Genomic DNA, 14,466 nt, shown 5'->3' with positions numbered 1-14,466 from the left:
GGGGCGCCTGGGTGGCTCAGTTGGTTAAGCGACTGCCTTCGGCTCAGGTCATGATCCTGGAGTCCCGGGATCGAGTCCCGCATCGGGCTCCCTGCTCGGCGGGGAGTCTGCTTCTCCCTCTGACCCTCCCCCCTCTCATGTACTCACTCTCTCTCATTCTCTCTCTCTCAAATAAATAAATAAAATCTTAAAAAAAAAATGAATATAATCATCATGTCATCTTCAGACCTAAGACATTAACATTAATTCTTAATATTTAGATAACAAGATACATTTTTTTAAAGATTTTATTTTTATTTATTTGAGAGAGAGAATGAGATAGAGAGAGAGAGCATGAGAGGGGGGAGGGTCAGAGGGAGAAGCAAGCTCCCCGCTGAGCAGGGAGCCCGATGCAGGACTTGATCCCGGGACTCCAGGATCATGACCTGAGCCGAAGGCAGTCAGTCACTTAACCAACTGAGCCACCCAGGCACCCCAACAAGATACATTTTAAAGGATCACGATGTGATAAAACTAAATGGGATGAAATGCACCTAGGAAAATGTAAACTTCTATAATTAGATCCGAATGGTCAATCACATCAGTGCAGACCGAGGAAGACCTAGCTCAGCAGCAGATCACATGGCCGCAACTAGGGCTGGGGACACAATGATAAAGCAGACCAACCATTCACCACAGCTTTAAGCAACACACTCTGAAGTTGAATTACCAAGTAGGTCTTCTTTGTGAGGAGCACACAGATGGCAAACATGCCATATTTTGGGTAGCTGCTACATGTTAATGCAGTGACTTATCTGTTGCAACCCTCTTCTACCTATGGAGAAGTTCCAAATATGACTCAGTTATTGACCAAATAGTCTCACCTCTGTATTAAAATCAAACCTACCACTTTTTTCTGAGCACTACAGGCAATATCTCCAATGTTGCTGTGCTGTTTGTACAGTATATTCCAAATTTCGTTTTTGCTTTTATCATGTTTATATGCATATACATGGGTATGAAATGGCTGAACTGTAATGACCATGAACTATTGATGCCATCTAATGGGGTTACACAGAAAGTGTCATCGGTGCAGCATGTTGGGGGATCATTTTCATACTACAGTTCTGCAGGGAAGGAAAAAGTTTCTATACCTCTTTTGGTTCAGTGGCTGGGCCTGCAGAATATGCTAACAAAAGACAGATTAACAAGAGAAAAATGGAGTCTGTCAACGTGTGCCTCACACATACACACAGGAGGACTCAGTGATGAGAAACTCTTGGGGTGCTCAGAATTTGAGGTTTATATCACATCTTAACAAAGAACAATAAATTTGTGGAGAAGTGACAAAGCAAAGGGATTTAGGCTTTTAGGGGTGGCAAAGTATAGGAAGTAAATATATGGGGGAAACTAATAGAAGATATGGGCTATTTAGTGGTGTTGTTTTTAGCTTCCTCTTGGTGTGCTTGGCTCTGACCTGACAAGAGTCTAGAGTTGTCTTTGAGTTTCCCTTCCTGATTTGGGAGAGACATCTTTACAAATTTATGTCTTGCTTTTAGGCAAATAGAGTGAGAGCAGAGAGCTTTCTTGGTATCTTCTTCCCAGTTGCCTTCAGCTCAAAATAATCCTTATGCCAAAGTGGCATAATCTGATACCCTACAATTCCAAATAGGAAGTCACTCTACAAAACAGAAATGGCTTTTCAGCTCAAAATCCAAACTGATACTGACCTTTCCACCTAAGAAGGGTTTAAACATCCATCTCCATCATTTGAGAAGGCTGCTTGTGGTCCTCACAACACAGTTGAAAAGAGAGAAGGGGACCCTTGTCATGCACACAGCACAACCCTTAACAAGAAGTGGAGTCAGTTAGCCATGAGCATTTTCTAAAGAAAACAGTCAATAAAGACTTGACCTTATGTAAACATGTAGATGCCAAGACAGAGAACACAGTCAAAGAGGAAAGGGGAATACAAGCTTGACATGTAGACAAGAAAGCTGTATAGACCACACTGAGGAGGATGCCAAATCTTAAAGAATTTATTTCCTGAGTCACACTGGTTGAGGGTCCTCACTAGAGCTAGAAAGAGATAATGGACTCTGCTGTATAATATTATGTGAATATTTATGCCTTTGTTACTATAGGGTGAATTGTATTATAATTCTTATTCTAGAGGACCACCTGGGGCATCTTATCATGGCCCTGGGATGGAGTCCCCCCCCCTGCAGTGGTGTTTCCAGTGGAGACTAGAGCTGGGTGACTGAACTATTAAAATTCCAGGGTATAGTGTGGCCAAAACTAGCTGAGTAATATTTTTGCAGAAGTCTGCATTCACAGTGTTGGTCTCTTTCTTTTGGGGTGTTTTAGTTTGTTATTACTGCTATAGCAAAATATAGTAACATTAGCAGTTTAAAACAACCCAAATTCATTATCTCGTAGTTCTTGGTGTCATAAGTCCAACATGGGTCTCTTGAGGCTAAAATCAGTGTCAGCCAAGCTGTGTTCATTTTTAGGAGCCCTTTTTGGAGGCCCCATGTCTCCTTTGTCTTCCCAGCTTCTAGACGCCCATACATATTCCTTAGCACGTAGCTCCTTTTCTCCATCTTCAAGTCAGCCATGGGTAGTTGGATCTCTTTCTTCTTCGGTTTTCCCACCTCTTTCAGGGAAAGGCTGTCCACTTTTGAGGACTTGTATGATTATATTGGGCTTATCATTTCTAATCCTTCTTCCTCCAGAAAATTATAATAGAGTTAAAATATAAACCACACTTTTCTAGTGTGAGCTGGTCAGCATTGCCTTGTGGCCCCAGAACAAACTAGCAGTGGAGTCAACCATAGGGTGCCCTTCCTAATGGCACCTTCTCTGTATTGTGTTGGGTTGTCCTTCCAGACCTAAAGTGGAGACAGACAGACAAGTGGAAACAATGAAAGAAAATGCAAGAGAGAGCACAAAAGGTGGGAAAAGAGCCTGTTGAGACCACAAGAAAGTGGAAAAATCAACATCCACACAGTTCATTTTAAATTGTATTCTTCTAATCAAATATCCTGATCTTTCTGATCCAAGGTATGACTTAAAATACACACAGATCTTCTTTGTGTTTACCAAAGGAAAACAGAACAAAGCAATTTGACACTCTGACTTCCTTGCTATCTGATAGTTACCAGGCGTGGGGTGGAAGGAAGCGTTCAGTAAATTTTAAACTACCAAAAAAATTAAACTACAAGCTAAGAAGGTTTGCAAATAAAGAGCTGTCACAACGTTTCATGTTTGGCTTGGGCTCTGGGGACAGAGAGGATGGACAAGTTCCTCCTAGATACTAGAAGACACCTTCTAGTGGTTTTCTTCAGCAGGGGATAGCCCATGTAAGATTCCTGAGCAATGAAAGGATGTACGGAGGATTCTGAACCATCAGGGATCTCAGACCATCTGGTATGTGAAAGAGTGCCTTGTTCATGAGAGTCAGAGATGTCAAATGGAATGATAATAGTTTTTTGATGACTTATTTACATAGGAAGACCAGAGATGTGGGGAGAAGAGCAACAAAGAGCCCATGTTCAGAAACAGCCTTCAGCCTGTGGTCGTACATACACTCCCAGGTCTCCAGAGCCACCACCAGGGAAGTCATGCTGAGCAGACCAGAAAATAGAGGCGCATTCATTACACACACAGCAGAAGCCCAGCCTCACGGGCTCGGCCCTATTTTTGACATTCTTCCCATGGACTTTCCTGAGAAACAGCTTTGGGTGGAGAGAGCATTAACAAAGGGTGTTGATGTCTGCAATGAATGGTAATGACGATCAATTTAAGTGTCAGCCAGGCTCTGGGAGACACCGACCTCCTGGAGGTGGGTAGGGCTAAAGGCACGATTTTGAGGCTGTTGTCTGGTAAGTGGGTGATGTAGTTAAGAAAAGTTTCCTCCAGGATACAGAGAGGCCCATCTCTCATTGGCCAATCTCTCCTGGCCAGGCAGCTCCCTCCAAAGGCAGCTTTTTCTTCTTTGTGCTTGTTTCCACCTGGACACACGAATCTAGTGACTATCCTTCTGATACTACCACCCTGTGGTTTGCAAGTCTGTGCCAAAGATATCCCACTGAGGTAGGGCACTGAGACAATAAATCAGGAGCACGAAGACAGTGGGAACTCTGTGCAGACATATCACGTGATGGGGGCTAGGAAACGCACGCATCTATTTACAGTTTTTAAATTCTAAAATGGTATCTATCCTTTCCCCCACTATGTTTTATCATAATACATCAACTTTAGACACTTGATGGATATCTGATACCTCATTCTAGGTTGAGAAGGAATTACTATGCTGTTCTTATACATTTTCAATTCAAACTAATTTATAGGTGGTACTTGACAAAATGGCCAGTTTGTCAGAAAGAAAAAGTGCATCAGATTCTGTAATCCATACAAGGAAGTGTAACTCTCTTAGGAAGTATTTCCAGCCCAAATCTTGGAAATCTAGCCATATATTGTTAATGGTTTGTTGATGTTCTTTTGACTGACTGATTCTTTCTTTAGATTAATAACTTAAGCGATCCAACGTTCTTCATGTGAGGGATCATTTAATGGTAAATCAAGAACTGTTGGCTTAAGCAGACGAGTAGCTCTCGTTATATCAGTAGTAACTCAATAATTATGGGAATGCCTCCAAAAAGTTCAGATGGTCTCCAAACACATTTCTTTTTGTGTTTTTCTTTTTTTCTTTTTTCTTTTTTTGGTTCTATCATCTCTCCTGTGGCTGATCTAAACACTGGCTGCTTGAATTTTTTCTCTCTGAAATTAGATGCATCATTTCCTGTGACCTTCCATTAATGTAGGAAAATTCCTCCTCAGGTCACTGGTTCTTTCTTTTCCCTTTGGATATTTCCTTCCCTCCTAGAAATAAGTCTTTCAGCCTCACTCTGCTGTCGTTACGAAACTTTGTTTCCAAATTTTTAGCAATAAATCTGTCATGCTTTTAGTAAATATTTCCCATAGAAAATCCTTCAACTGGGTTCCCAGTTGACTGAGGGTGAGTGCTCCTTAAATCAAATATTTAATTGAAGAGAAAAATGGGGGAAAGAGACACTTTAAAGTGAGGATCACATATCATCAGGAACTCAAATGCCTTTGAGAATCAAGAATGAATTACAAGTAAATAAAGCGAAGGACTGATGAGAAATTTTGGAAGAGTGAAGACTGGCAGTCTGACCCACAGTTAAGCCTTCATTCAGTACCAGTTTATAGGGGTTGTTCCACATTGGAATGTGGGCTCTATATGGCCTGCTCTCCCACCTTCTCAAAAGAAACCAAAATCCTGATTTTGTGTGACATCGCCCAACTTTAAAATAATGGCACCTAATTCAGGCTTTTTTTTTAAAAAAAGGTATATTTATTTATTTTAGAGAGACAGAGAGAGTGAGTATGGGGAGGGGCAGAGGGGGAGAATCTTTAAGCAGACTGCCCACTGAGCACAGAGCCCGATGCAGGGCTTGATCCCACAACCCATGAGATCATGACCTGAGCTGAAACCAAGAGTTGGATGTTTAATGGATTGAGCCACCCAGGCGCCCCTAAACTTTTTTTTAAATAGGTTCCATGTCCAGCGTGGAGCCCAACAGGAAGCCCAACGTGGGGCCTGAAGTCACGACTCTGAGATCAAGATCAGAGCTGAGATCAAGGGTCAGATGCCCGACCAACTGAGACATCTAGGCGCCCCAAAACATTTTTAACTCTAGGGAGGTCAAAAAGAACTTATTGATGGGCCAGATTTGATGTATCAACCGCTGCTTTAAAGTCTTGAGAAAGAGCTATTTGGAATAGAGCTATTTTATTGGAATAGTAGTATGCCAAATGTCAGAAAAGATGGTTTGTAAGCTTGTTTATGATTCAACAGCCTGACTCCCCCACTTTTTTTTGTCTATCCTTTGGATTTCTATACATGATAGGATTCTAATGTGATTATACTGATGGTTTCCATAACCAGTTCTCCACCACTCCAAATGTCAATGTTACAATTACATGGTCATACCTGTGTGGCGTTCGTGACTCGCGAGTACTCTGTGATTTGGAAGCTCAATATAGAGTGAAAACTACAGACTCAATCTAACAATAGCCTTTATAGGGTTATATTATGAGCTTTAGCAACATAAAATGTCCTTGCCGAAAGTTCTACTTAGAAGTGTAAAGAGTACATTTCTCCCATTTTCTGTTTGCATGGCTCTCCTGACACCATAGACTATTATGTCTACACCTGACAATTAGATTGAATGAAGGTGAAGACGCTGACTTCTGTTTTAAAATTCTTCACAGTGAAGGAAAGACAAGGAAGGGTAAATTTTCATTAGCTATTCAAAAATCAGCCTGGAAATGCCAACAGGGACAGCCAGATTCCCTTGAAGCCGTATGTCTCAGGCTCAGTGGCTTTTCTGAATATACATTTTTATTTGTTTACCTTTCAGATGCTGCTCCTGTCCTTCCCAAACCAAACCACCTCCAGTTCCTAGTTGCTCTCACCTGGCCTTCTGTCACTCCCCTTAGAATTGTTGAGGACCACAAGTACTACTGGCCCAGGGGCTACGCCCAGGCAAGTGCAGAGAATCAGCCAGAGTGCGCTGGACCATTCCCCCCGACCCTACCTGGTCATCCTTGATCTAGGAATGGGATCACTTTAATTTGACTCCCTATGTGATGGTGGTGGCCTTATGGCTGAGCACTCAGCTGCAGAAGAGAATCGTATAAAATGATGGAAAATATGAATATGCCTAAAATAGCAGATTTCTTCTTTTGGTTTAATTCAGTTGGTCACAAAAGGAAAAGCAACATTTTCTAGTTCTGGAAGCATGATGATGGTGTAAAATTTAAAAATACGTTTTCGGTGGTCTGAATGAGTTGAGGATTGATTGTTAATATAAGCACCATATTATTTTCTAAGATGCTATGGAAGAATTCATTTGAGTTTATATTTATTGCAATACTGGGGTAATGTGCAGCTTGAATATCACAGATTTTTATTACTTATTTTCTGAGGGTGGTTGTATCAGTCAGGAGACAGAAACTATACCAATTATTTAATTACAGTTTCATATAAAGAGCTGTTAACCAGGAAGGAAGTTGTTAGTAACTAGGAGGATAAAAATAGAACACAACTCTATGAAGGAGGCAGCAGATACCACTCCTAGGGCTGAAGTATCAAAGGGAAGAGGTTAAGATTAATCCTATCTATTATGGAGCATGTGGAGTCCCAGAGTGAGCATAGTGAAGCTGAATACAGAAAAGAGCGTTTGGAATACACAATGTTAATAATTATCACAGCAGATGACTTCTAGCTCCTTCCAAAGCTTATGGAAAAAGTAAGTTTTTATTTTCCCGAAGCAAAATATGTCATTCAAATTTGTTCCCCCCCAAAAATAATCCTAGGACAGAAAGATCATGAATGAATTTCTTAAGGACCATTGGTTCATATTTATAGTTTCAATTTTTCTATTTCGGATTTTCAGGAAAAAGTAGATGTTTAGTAAGTCAGTTTTGCCCCCAAAGTGTACTCTCTCTCTCTCTCTCTCAAAAAAAAAAAAATTCACTTATTAAAAACAAGACTCTGCAGTTTGAAATATTGCTGTTAGAATTCATTTTGTGCTAAGCCAAAGACAGCTGTTAAAATACAACTGTATCTCCTTAGAATTAGGTTCTAGTTATAGGTTTTATGCTAGGAAAAGACTCTTTAAAAGTGGCTAAAATACAATTAGATATTTATTTCTCTTATGTAAATTAAGGCTAAGTGTGACACCTGAGAGCTTGTATGGTGACTCCACCATTATTAGGGACTCAAGTCCATCCAAGTGTCTGCTCTGTCATGTCAGGGGTCACATAAATATAGTCTGGTCCATGATGGCTGCTGGAGCTCCAGCCATCACATCCATGGTTTAAGCATCAGAATGAAGGAAGGAAAGAGGAGCAGGTTGTGGACATGTCTTACACAATTCTGCAAAGGAGCCTGCAGACTTGTAGCTGAGAAATCATGTGCCCAGCTAAAAATTGGGGCTCTCTTAATTTGAGGAAGTTGGGCAAAATAATGACTGGTGGGAAACCAGTTGTCTCTGCCAGACTGTGGGAGGGATATTACCTCATCAATCATAAGGCTTGGTGTGAATAAATCTATCAGCTCCTTTTTGAAAGTGGGGTTTCAAAAGTAAGGAAGACTGGTGAGCATATGAGGACACCAGGCAGGGGAGAATGGAGCCTGCTGAATGGGGTGGTTGGAAGATATTAAAGACAAACCTCCTCTATTTTATAATTTTGCTAGAGCCAGGACCAGCTCAACTCCATCTTTCTTATTTATTCATTTGTCCACTTAAAGAATTTGGATTCTATACTAACAGGGAAGGGGTCATGCATCACTTACACTTATTTTGTTTCAAAAGACTAAATTTACTTTTAAAAGATTTAATCCTTTGGTTGTGCTCTTCCCCACCCCCCTCTTCTTTGATAGGGAAACACCTCCTAATGCCAAGATGGGTTTGGATTTCCATGGTTATTATATTCATCTTTGTGAGTGTCTCTCCCTTCTCGTGAACCCCAAAGGGCTTGGAAAAATGGCATCATCTTGATAAAGTATGATGCCTTCCAAGATATTCTTTAAATATCCTGTGTGCAAATATGGTCAAAATGAATAATTCAGACCAACTGGGGTGAACATTTCTCCACGGTTGCTTGGGGTAGAGCTGGCTGGCTTTGCAAAGTAGTTCTCTTTATGAACTCGCAACATTGCTTTATGATGTGTCTGCGTGGCAAGCCAATTTCTTAAGTGATTTAACTACACGTATTTAGTATTTTCCAGTACTTGTGCTTTTAGAACTAACATATAGGGGAGAGCCTCTGGCTGGGCTAGGCCTTGCCAGAATCACTGGTGGAAAGAAGCATCACAGGGTTCTCCATTCATCACAGTGGTTCCCCAAAATTTCACTTCTTCCGGCTGCCTCATCTTTCATATTTTGATAACTTTAAGCACAGTAAGACAGAGATTTCAGGAGGACATTGGAGGAGGAAAGAGATGGTGGAAAAAACGATGAAGATACGGTTAGGAATCTGATGATGCTCTCATGTTTGCTGCAGAGAAAATATCAATAGCAGAAAAATGCTTATGTGCATGAAGATCTATCCCTAATCAAACTAGGGAAGGGGCTGCAAAGGGAGCAACCATCTGGCCTCTTGGGGCGGCCTTCGCTTTCACCCTGCGCTCATTATACCACCCCAGGTCCCCCTGGCCCGTCCCCACGCCTAGGGATGTTGGTGCGGTCAGGAAAAGAATCCGTGTTGTACATGCTGCAGAGGGACAACGTCGTCGAGAAAACCACTTCCAGCAAAATAAAAAATGAGCCCTGGTGCTTCAGGAAAAAATGCTGCCTCCAGTATCCCCAGTCTCTCTCTCTCCTGCTTTTTCCATCTCAGAGGATTTTCTCCACCTGCACCCTGTTCTCCTCCTCCCTTCCACCTCTTCCTCCTCCTCAAGGGCCACACAAAGGCCGGTGGGACCTTGGTTACCTTCCCGTGAGACATATGAATCGTACATTAAAACCGGGATAAAAAACTAAAGAGAAGAAGCTCTGTTGGTGGAATTTGTGGCAGAATGAATCATGGAAAGAGCTGACTACTGGAGCCAAAGAGAGCTGGAATTGGTTCCCAGTTCTGTCATTTAAAAACGGACTGTCTTCTGACTCATAGTGTCTTCACTTATAAAACTGAAACAATCATACCTGCCTTCATCTGAGAATTAATTGAAACTGTGTATATAACAAATCAGTACAATATCTGATGCATAGTTGGTGTTCAGTAACTATTAGTCTTCTTACCTGATCCTAAGGGAGATAGGAGTTGCTGGGGCAAGTTATGGGGCCTCCCCAGTACTCTGATCAGCTGGGAGCAGTGTGTGTGTGTCTGTGTGTTTGTGTGCGTGTGTGTATGAGAGAGAGAGAGAGAGAAACTGTGAGCAAGTTTAGGGGAAGTAAGGTTATTTAATTGCATTGATTTTTCATGTCTTCTTAAGTCCTTTTGTTATCTGCAGCTTCCTGGTATGAAGGAAAATGGGAAAGGAAAATAAGGATCCTTGGTAAACAAGATGCCAGAACCAAAGAAGCAGAGTGGTTTGGGGGTTATTTCCCCCATGTGCTGATAAAAACCTAATGAAATCATTTTCCTAGATTCCTTGTGTTTTTGAGATCCACTTTCTCTTTCAGCTGGTGCCAGTCAGGTGACACATTTGGTTTCTGTGAGCTTCATTTTCTGTGCTGGCTACCCTGGGGCCAATGCATTCTTTTGTCACATGTGTTAATATCACTGTCTTAGGACCTGTCAAAATGAAGAATCGCTTGCTTTTCTGTGCCAGAGCTGATCCCATAGTCTTATTTGCAAAGACTCCGACCTTCCTTTGCACCAAAATACAGGAACGAGGCATAAGTCTTACAGCTCTTTTGGTCTTTGTGATATTACCAGCAGGCAGTCCCTGTGCCACCTGAACTCAGGGGTCTGCTCTGGTCCGCAGGGTCCAGCCTCAGGTCAGGCGCTTCTCCCTTTGTGATGAGGGGCCGGTGATACGGAGCCTCTCATCCAGACGGAATCCCCCTTCAGGAAATGAAGGAGGCCCTAAGACGTCTGACAGCAATCTCTCTTGGGGCTTAGACAATAATCTTTACCCTGGGTGAAACTGATTCATGCCCCTCCCCACGGTAAAAACTCCTTAGCCTCCTGCCCATTATGAGATTTTACCAACCAGCCCTTCTGGCTTGTCTGAGAAAATCATGAGCCATGTTTTTACAAAAATTATTTTGAAGATAGATAATATGTATCATAATATCTAGTATAGAATATAATTATATATGATTAAATATAATAGTGTATTAATAACTTATTATTGATAATTAAAATAATTTAAATTTAAAGTAATTTAAAATAATAGATTATAAATATAATATATAATATAATAATCTATAATATACAAATATAAAGTATATTTATAGATAACAAATTATATTATCTATCTTCCATATTATAGTTATTATATATTATATATAATAATATGTAATATATAACTATAATATATAAATAGATAATATGTATCTAATTGTATATTATCTGTCTTATCTAATATTTAACTAGTATCTATACTATCTGTATAGATATAGATACAGATAAGAGAGATAATACAAGGAATTAAGCACAATAGCTATATAAAGAATATAAAGAACATCAAGCAAAATCTGAGCATCTTCATCCCCGGGAAGATCTACAGATAATTTACCAGGAAGGGTAGAGGCCAGGGTTGCATTCTTGGCTTGACATCTGTGGCCACAATTTATTCACACTCCATTCCCATAATAAAGAAAAGTGGATACATGGTAGGTTATAAGAAGTTTACCCCCTCTGTGGGTTTTCCTGATAATACTCATAATATTCACTACTGAATTCCTTCTGCAGGGGTTCTTAACCTTAGGCTAATGGGCATTCATTAAGTGTGGCCTATTACTATATCTCAAATAAAATATATATTATGACCAAAGATATTTGATCAATTATTTCAATAAAATTAGTTTCACTTGCGATAGTAAGATTTTTGTTTTTTGCCTTTAAAACCATAGGCTTCAGAGAAACTGCCGAAAGGATCCACGGCACTAAAAAGCTAAGAATCCCTAAGGGAGTGGAAAAGATCTTTCTATATTATCTGCAGTTTCATTAATTTAATTGTCGCAGGTCTTAGTTCTGTCTTCCGGGGTCTCACCATCATGCCTCTGTCGGTTTGTGCCGTGTGTGTCTCTGACATACTGTAATTGTTGATCTTCCTTTGCTCAGAACAGTACTTTCAATACAGTAATAGTGCAATTCATAGTGGAAATTTTCTTCAAATTTATTTCAACATTTACTGAACAAATCTTATGTGCTATCTAGCCAAAGAGGATACTAGGTTAAAAAAAAAAAAAAATTACTGCTGTTTATCAACTTACAATCTAAGAGGGGTGTGGATGTGTGTGTGTGTATGTGTGTAATGAGTTCTTGATTTATGTTTCCCCCACAGATCTTGGAGGCATCTGAGGTTTAATGAGGACTTTCCAGCATTCCAGACCGCTGCCCTGCAATGAAGCTCTGAGTCATGGTCCTTGAGTCTAAGGAGTTGGCAACAATGTGGAACCCCAGGACAGCCAACCTGACTAACCTTCACTCTGAGCAGAATCCCAAAATGAGTCTGGCCTGAAATCAGAGCAAGCCTACAGAAAGACTTGCTCCTTAATGGAAACAGGAAAGGAGAGAAGGGTTTGCAACAAATTGCAGCAGAGTTTCCACCATTCTAAAGAGCCCACCTTCCTTATCAACCAGGCCATTCTATGTGGTGACTCCCATTCTAGGCTTTTGCCAGACACAGAGCATGTCAGTCGTGTTGGAAAAATAAGGACAGGACCTCAGAAAACGAGACCTGGAACGGTGATACTCTCAAAACAGTCCAGTAGGAGAATTATGTCGGGAAGTCAGCCCAGCCCCCCCGTGGTCCCCTCCCGCAGGCCTGGATTCCGGGTGTGCTATATCTGTGGCCGAGAATTTGGGTCCCAGTCAATTGCCATTCATGAACCCCAGTGCTTGGAGAAGTGGCAGGTTGAAAACAGCAAGTTGCCCAAGCACCTGAGGAGGCCAGAACCCTCCAAGCCACAGCCTCTTGGGGGCAGTGGGTCCTACAATCTGCAGGCAGTGAACGAAGCAGCGCTCCAGAGTTCCCGGTCTCAGCTGCTGCCCTGTGAATCCTGTGGCCGCACGTTCTTACCAGATCGGCTTCCGGTGCACCAGAGAAGCTGCAAGCCCAAGGGTGACGGGCCCGGAGCACCAACCCCCAGCAGTTCTGACGATCGTACTGGTCCCAGGAAGGCTGCTGGGGGCATCCCAGCCCGACCAAAGACTCTCATCTGCTACATTTGTGGTAGGGAGTTTGGCACTCTGTCCCTTCCCATTCATGAGCCCAAATGCCTGGAAAAGTGGAAAACAAAAAATGACCGGCTCCCCAGGGAGCTCCGCGGACCACTCCCACAGAAGCCTCAGCCGCTTCCCACTGGACGGTCCAACCAAGAGGGGCCAAGTCAAGCTCAGCCGGAGCCCTGTGCAAACTGCGGCCGGACCTTTGCCCCAGAACGCCTTCTGGTACACCAGAGAAGCTGTAAAGCTCAACCTCGTGGGCCAAGAATTCAGAATTTGACCTTAGGAAGTAAAGGTGACCTAAAAGAGTCCACTAATTCCAAGCAGCAAAGGAACATGGCAGCCCCCATGGTGACTGATAAGGTAATTCATGCCACATGAGATGCATTGGGTAGACCCATGGGTACGTTCCACCCCCCGGGGGAATGAGAGAAAACTATCCCCAGAATCAGCTGCCTCAACCCCTAGGTTGGTTTCTTTCAGTGCCTTATGTCTGCCTCAGTGCATCCTGTCCAAGTTGACCGCTGTCGGACCCTGTATCTCGGTCGGCCAAGTCGATATAAGAACATCCCTGCCTGGTGGGTTTATAGTCCTCTTACACTCTGCCGCCTAAAAGAAAGAGAGATGGACGTCCTTCTTCCCTGATTCCTCATCCCAGTAATCCTTGGGAGAGACTGTTCTTTGGAAAAATGAGTCATTAATGCTGTGTCTACATTGCAGAGATATAATTCCCATTCCAACAGCCAATATTTATTACCGGTTTATTTTAGTCATCTACCTTAGGAATTCATTTTTGGCAACACCGGGTTATGCTGAGTTTATCTTACTAAAATAGAATCTGTGTCAAAAACCCCAAATGACTTTAGCAGCAATTAGGCACTGAAGCATTCGCAGAAATAGACGCGCTCCTCAAAGACAGCATGTTTTCTTTTAACACTTCTGTGATTCTGATACGTGGGCGATTAACCCCAGGGTGCACTCCAAAGCGACGAGGTGTGGGTTCGTGGTTCCGGAAAGTGCTCAGTTCCCACTTGCTCAGTGGCCTGTGTTTGGGCTGGACAGCAGGCTTTGCTCCCCACTTGGGCACTTGGGAATAAGCATTACGCCGTGGCTCCCCAACCTGTATGCTGAAGTATTGTTTACCTGAAGGTTCACCATCAACCACAACTGGGGAAGAACGCTTATTGAGGGTGGCTCCCCACAAGACGTGGTCCGTGTGCTTTGTCCTGCCATTAAGCCCGGGTTAATCTTTTCTCTATAGTTTGCTACCCAAAGCCTCCCACCTGTAGGGAATAGTTCTTTTTTTTTTTTTTTTTTTTAAGTAGGCTCCACACCCAATGTGGGGCTCCAACTCATGAGCCCAAGATCAAGAGTCACATTCTTTACTGACTGAGCCAGCCAGGCACCCCTGTCTTTTAATGGATTGCTTGGGGGAAACTGAGGTTATCCAAGCTATTCTTAAAGATTAAACCAGAAGGACTGGGGATTGCGGGGGCGGGAAGCAGCCTTTATTTTTACTGCAACTTTTCTTCCTTACTTTTTTATTGCATA

The 14,466-nt window shown here is 42.2% G+C and overlaps 1 protein-coding gene across 1 annotated transcript; it reads left to right on the top strand.

Annotated features, from left to right (window-relative positions):
* Positions 1-11,970: 11,970 nt before the first annotated feature.
* Positions 11,971-14,215, top strand: ZNF474 (zinc finger protein 474). Its single transcript, XM_031020577.2, has one exon. It carries the CDS (start codon positions 12,244-12,246, stop codon positions 13,294-13,296), a length of 1,053 nt encoding a protein of 350 aa, XP_030876437.2. The 5' UTR covers positions 11,971-12,243; the 3' UTR covers positions 13,297-14,215.
* Positions 14,216-14,466: the final 251 nt, after the last annotated feature.

Source organism: Leptonychotes weddellii, chromosome 7 (genome assembly GCF_054177405.1).
Source record: "Leptonychotes weddellii isolate Sample4059 chromosome 7, ASM5417740v2, whole genome shotgun sequence".
NCBI classification, from domain to species: domain Eukaryota; kingdom Metazoa; phylum Chordata; class Mammalia; order Carnivora; family Phocidae; genus Leptonychotes; species Leptonychotes weddellii.
Note: the sequence above shows the minus strand (reverse complement) of the source record. Positions and strands in the feature narration are given on the sequence as shown.

Excerpts from the sequence above, each read along its gene's own strand:
- ZNF474 (XM_031020577.2), top strand. The coding sequence starts at position 12,244 with ATGGAAACAGGAAAGGAGAGAAGGGTTTGCAACAAATTGCAGCAGAGT.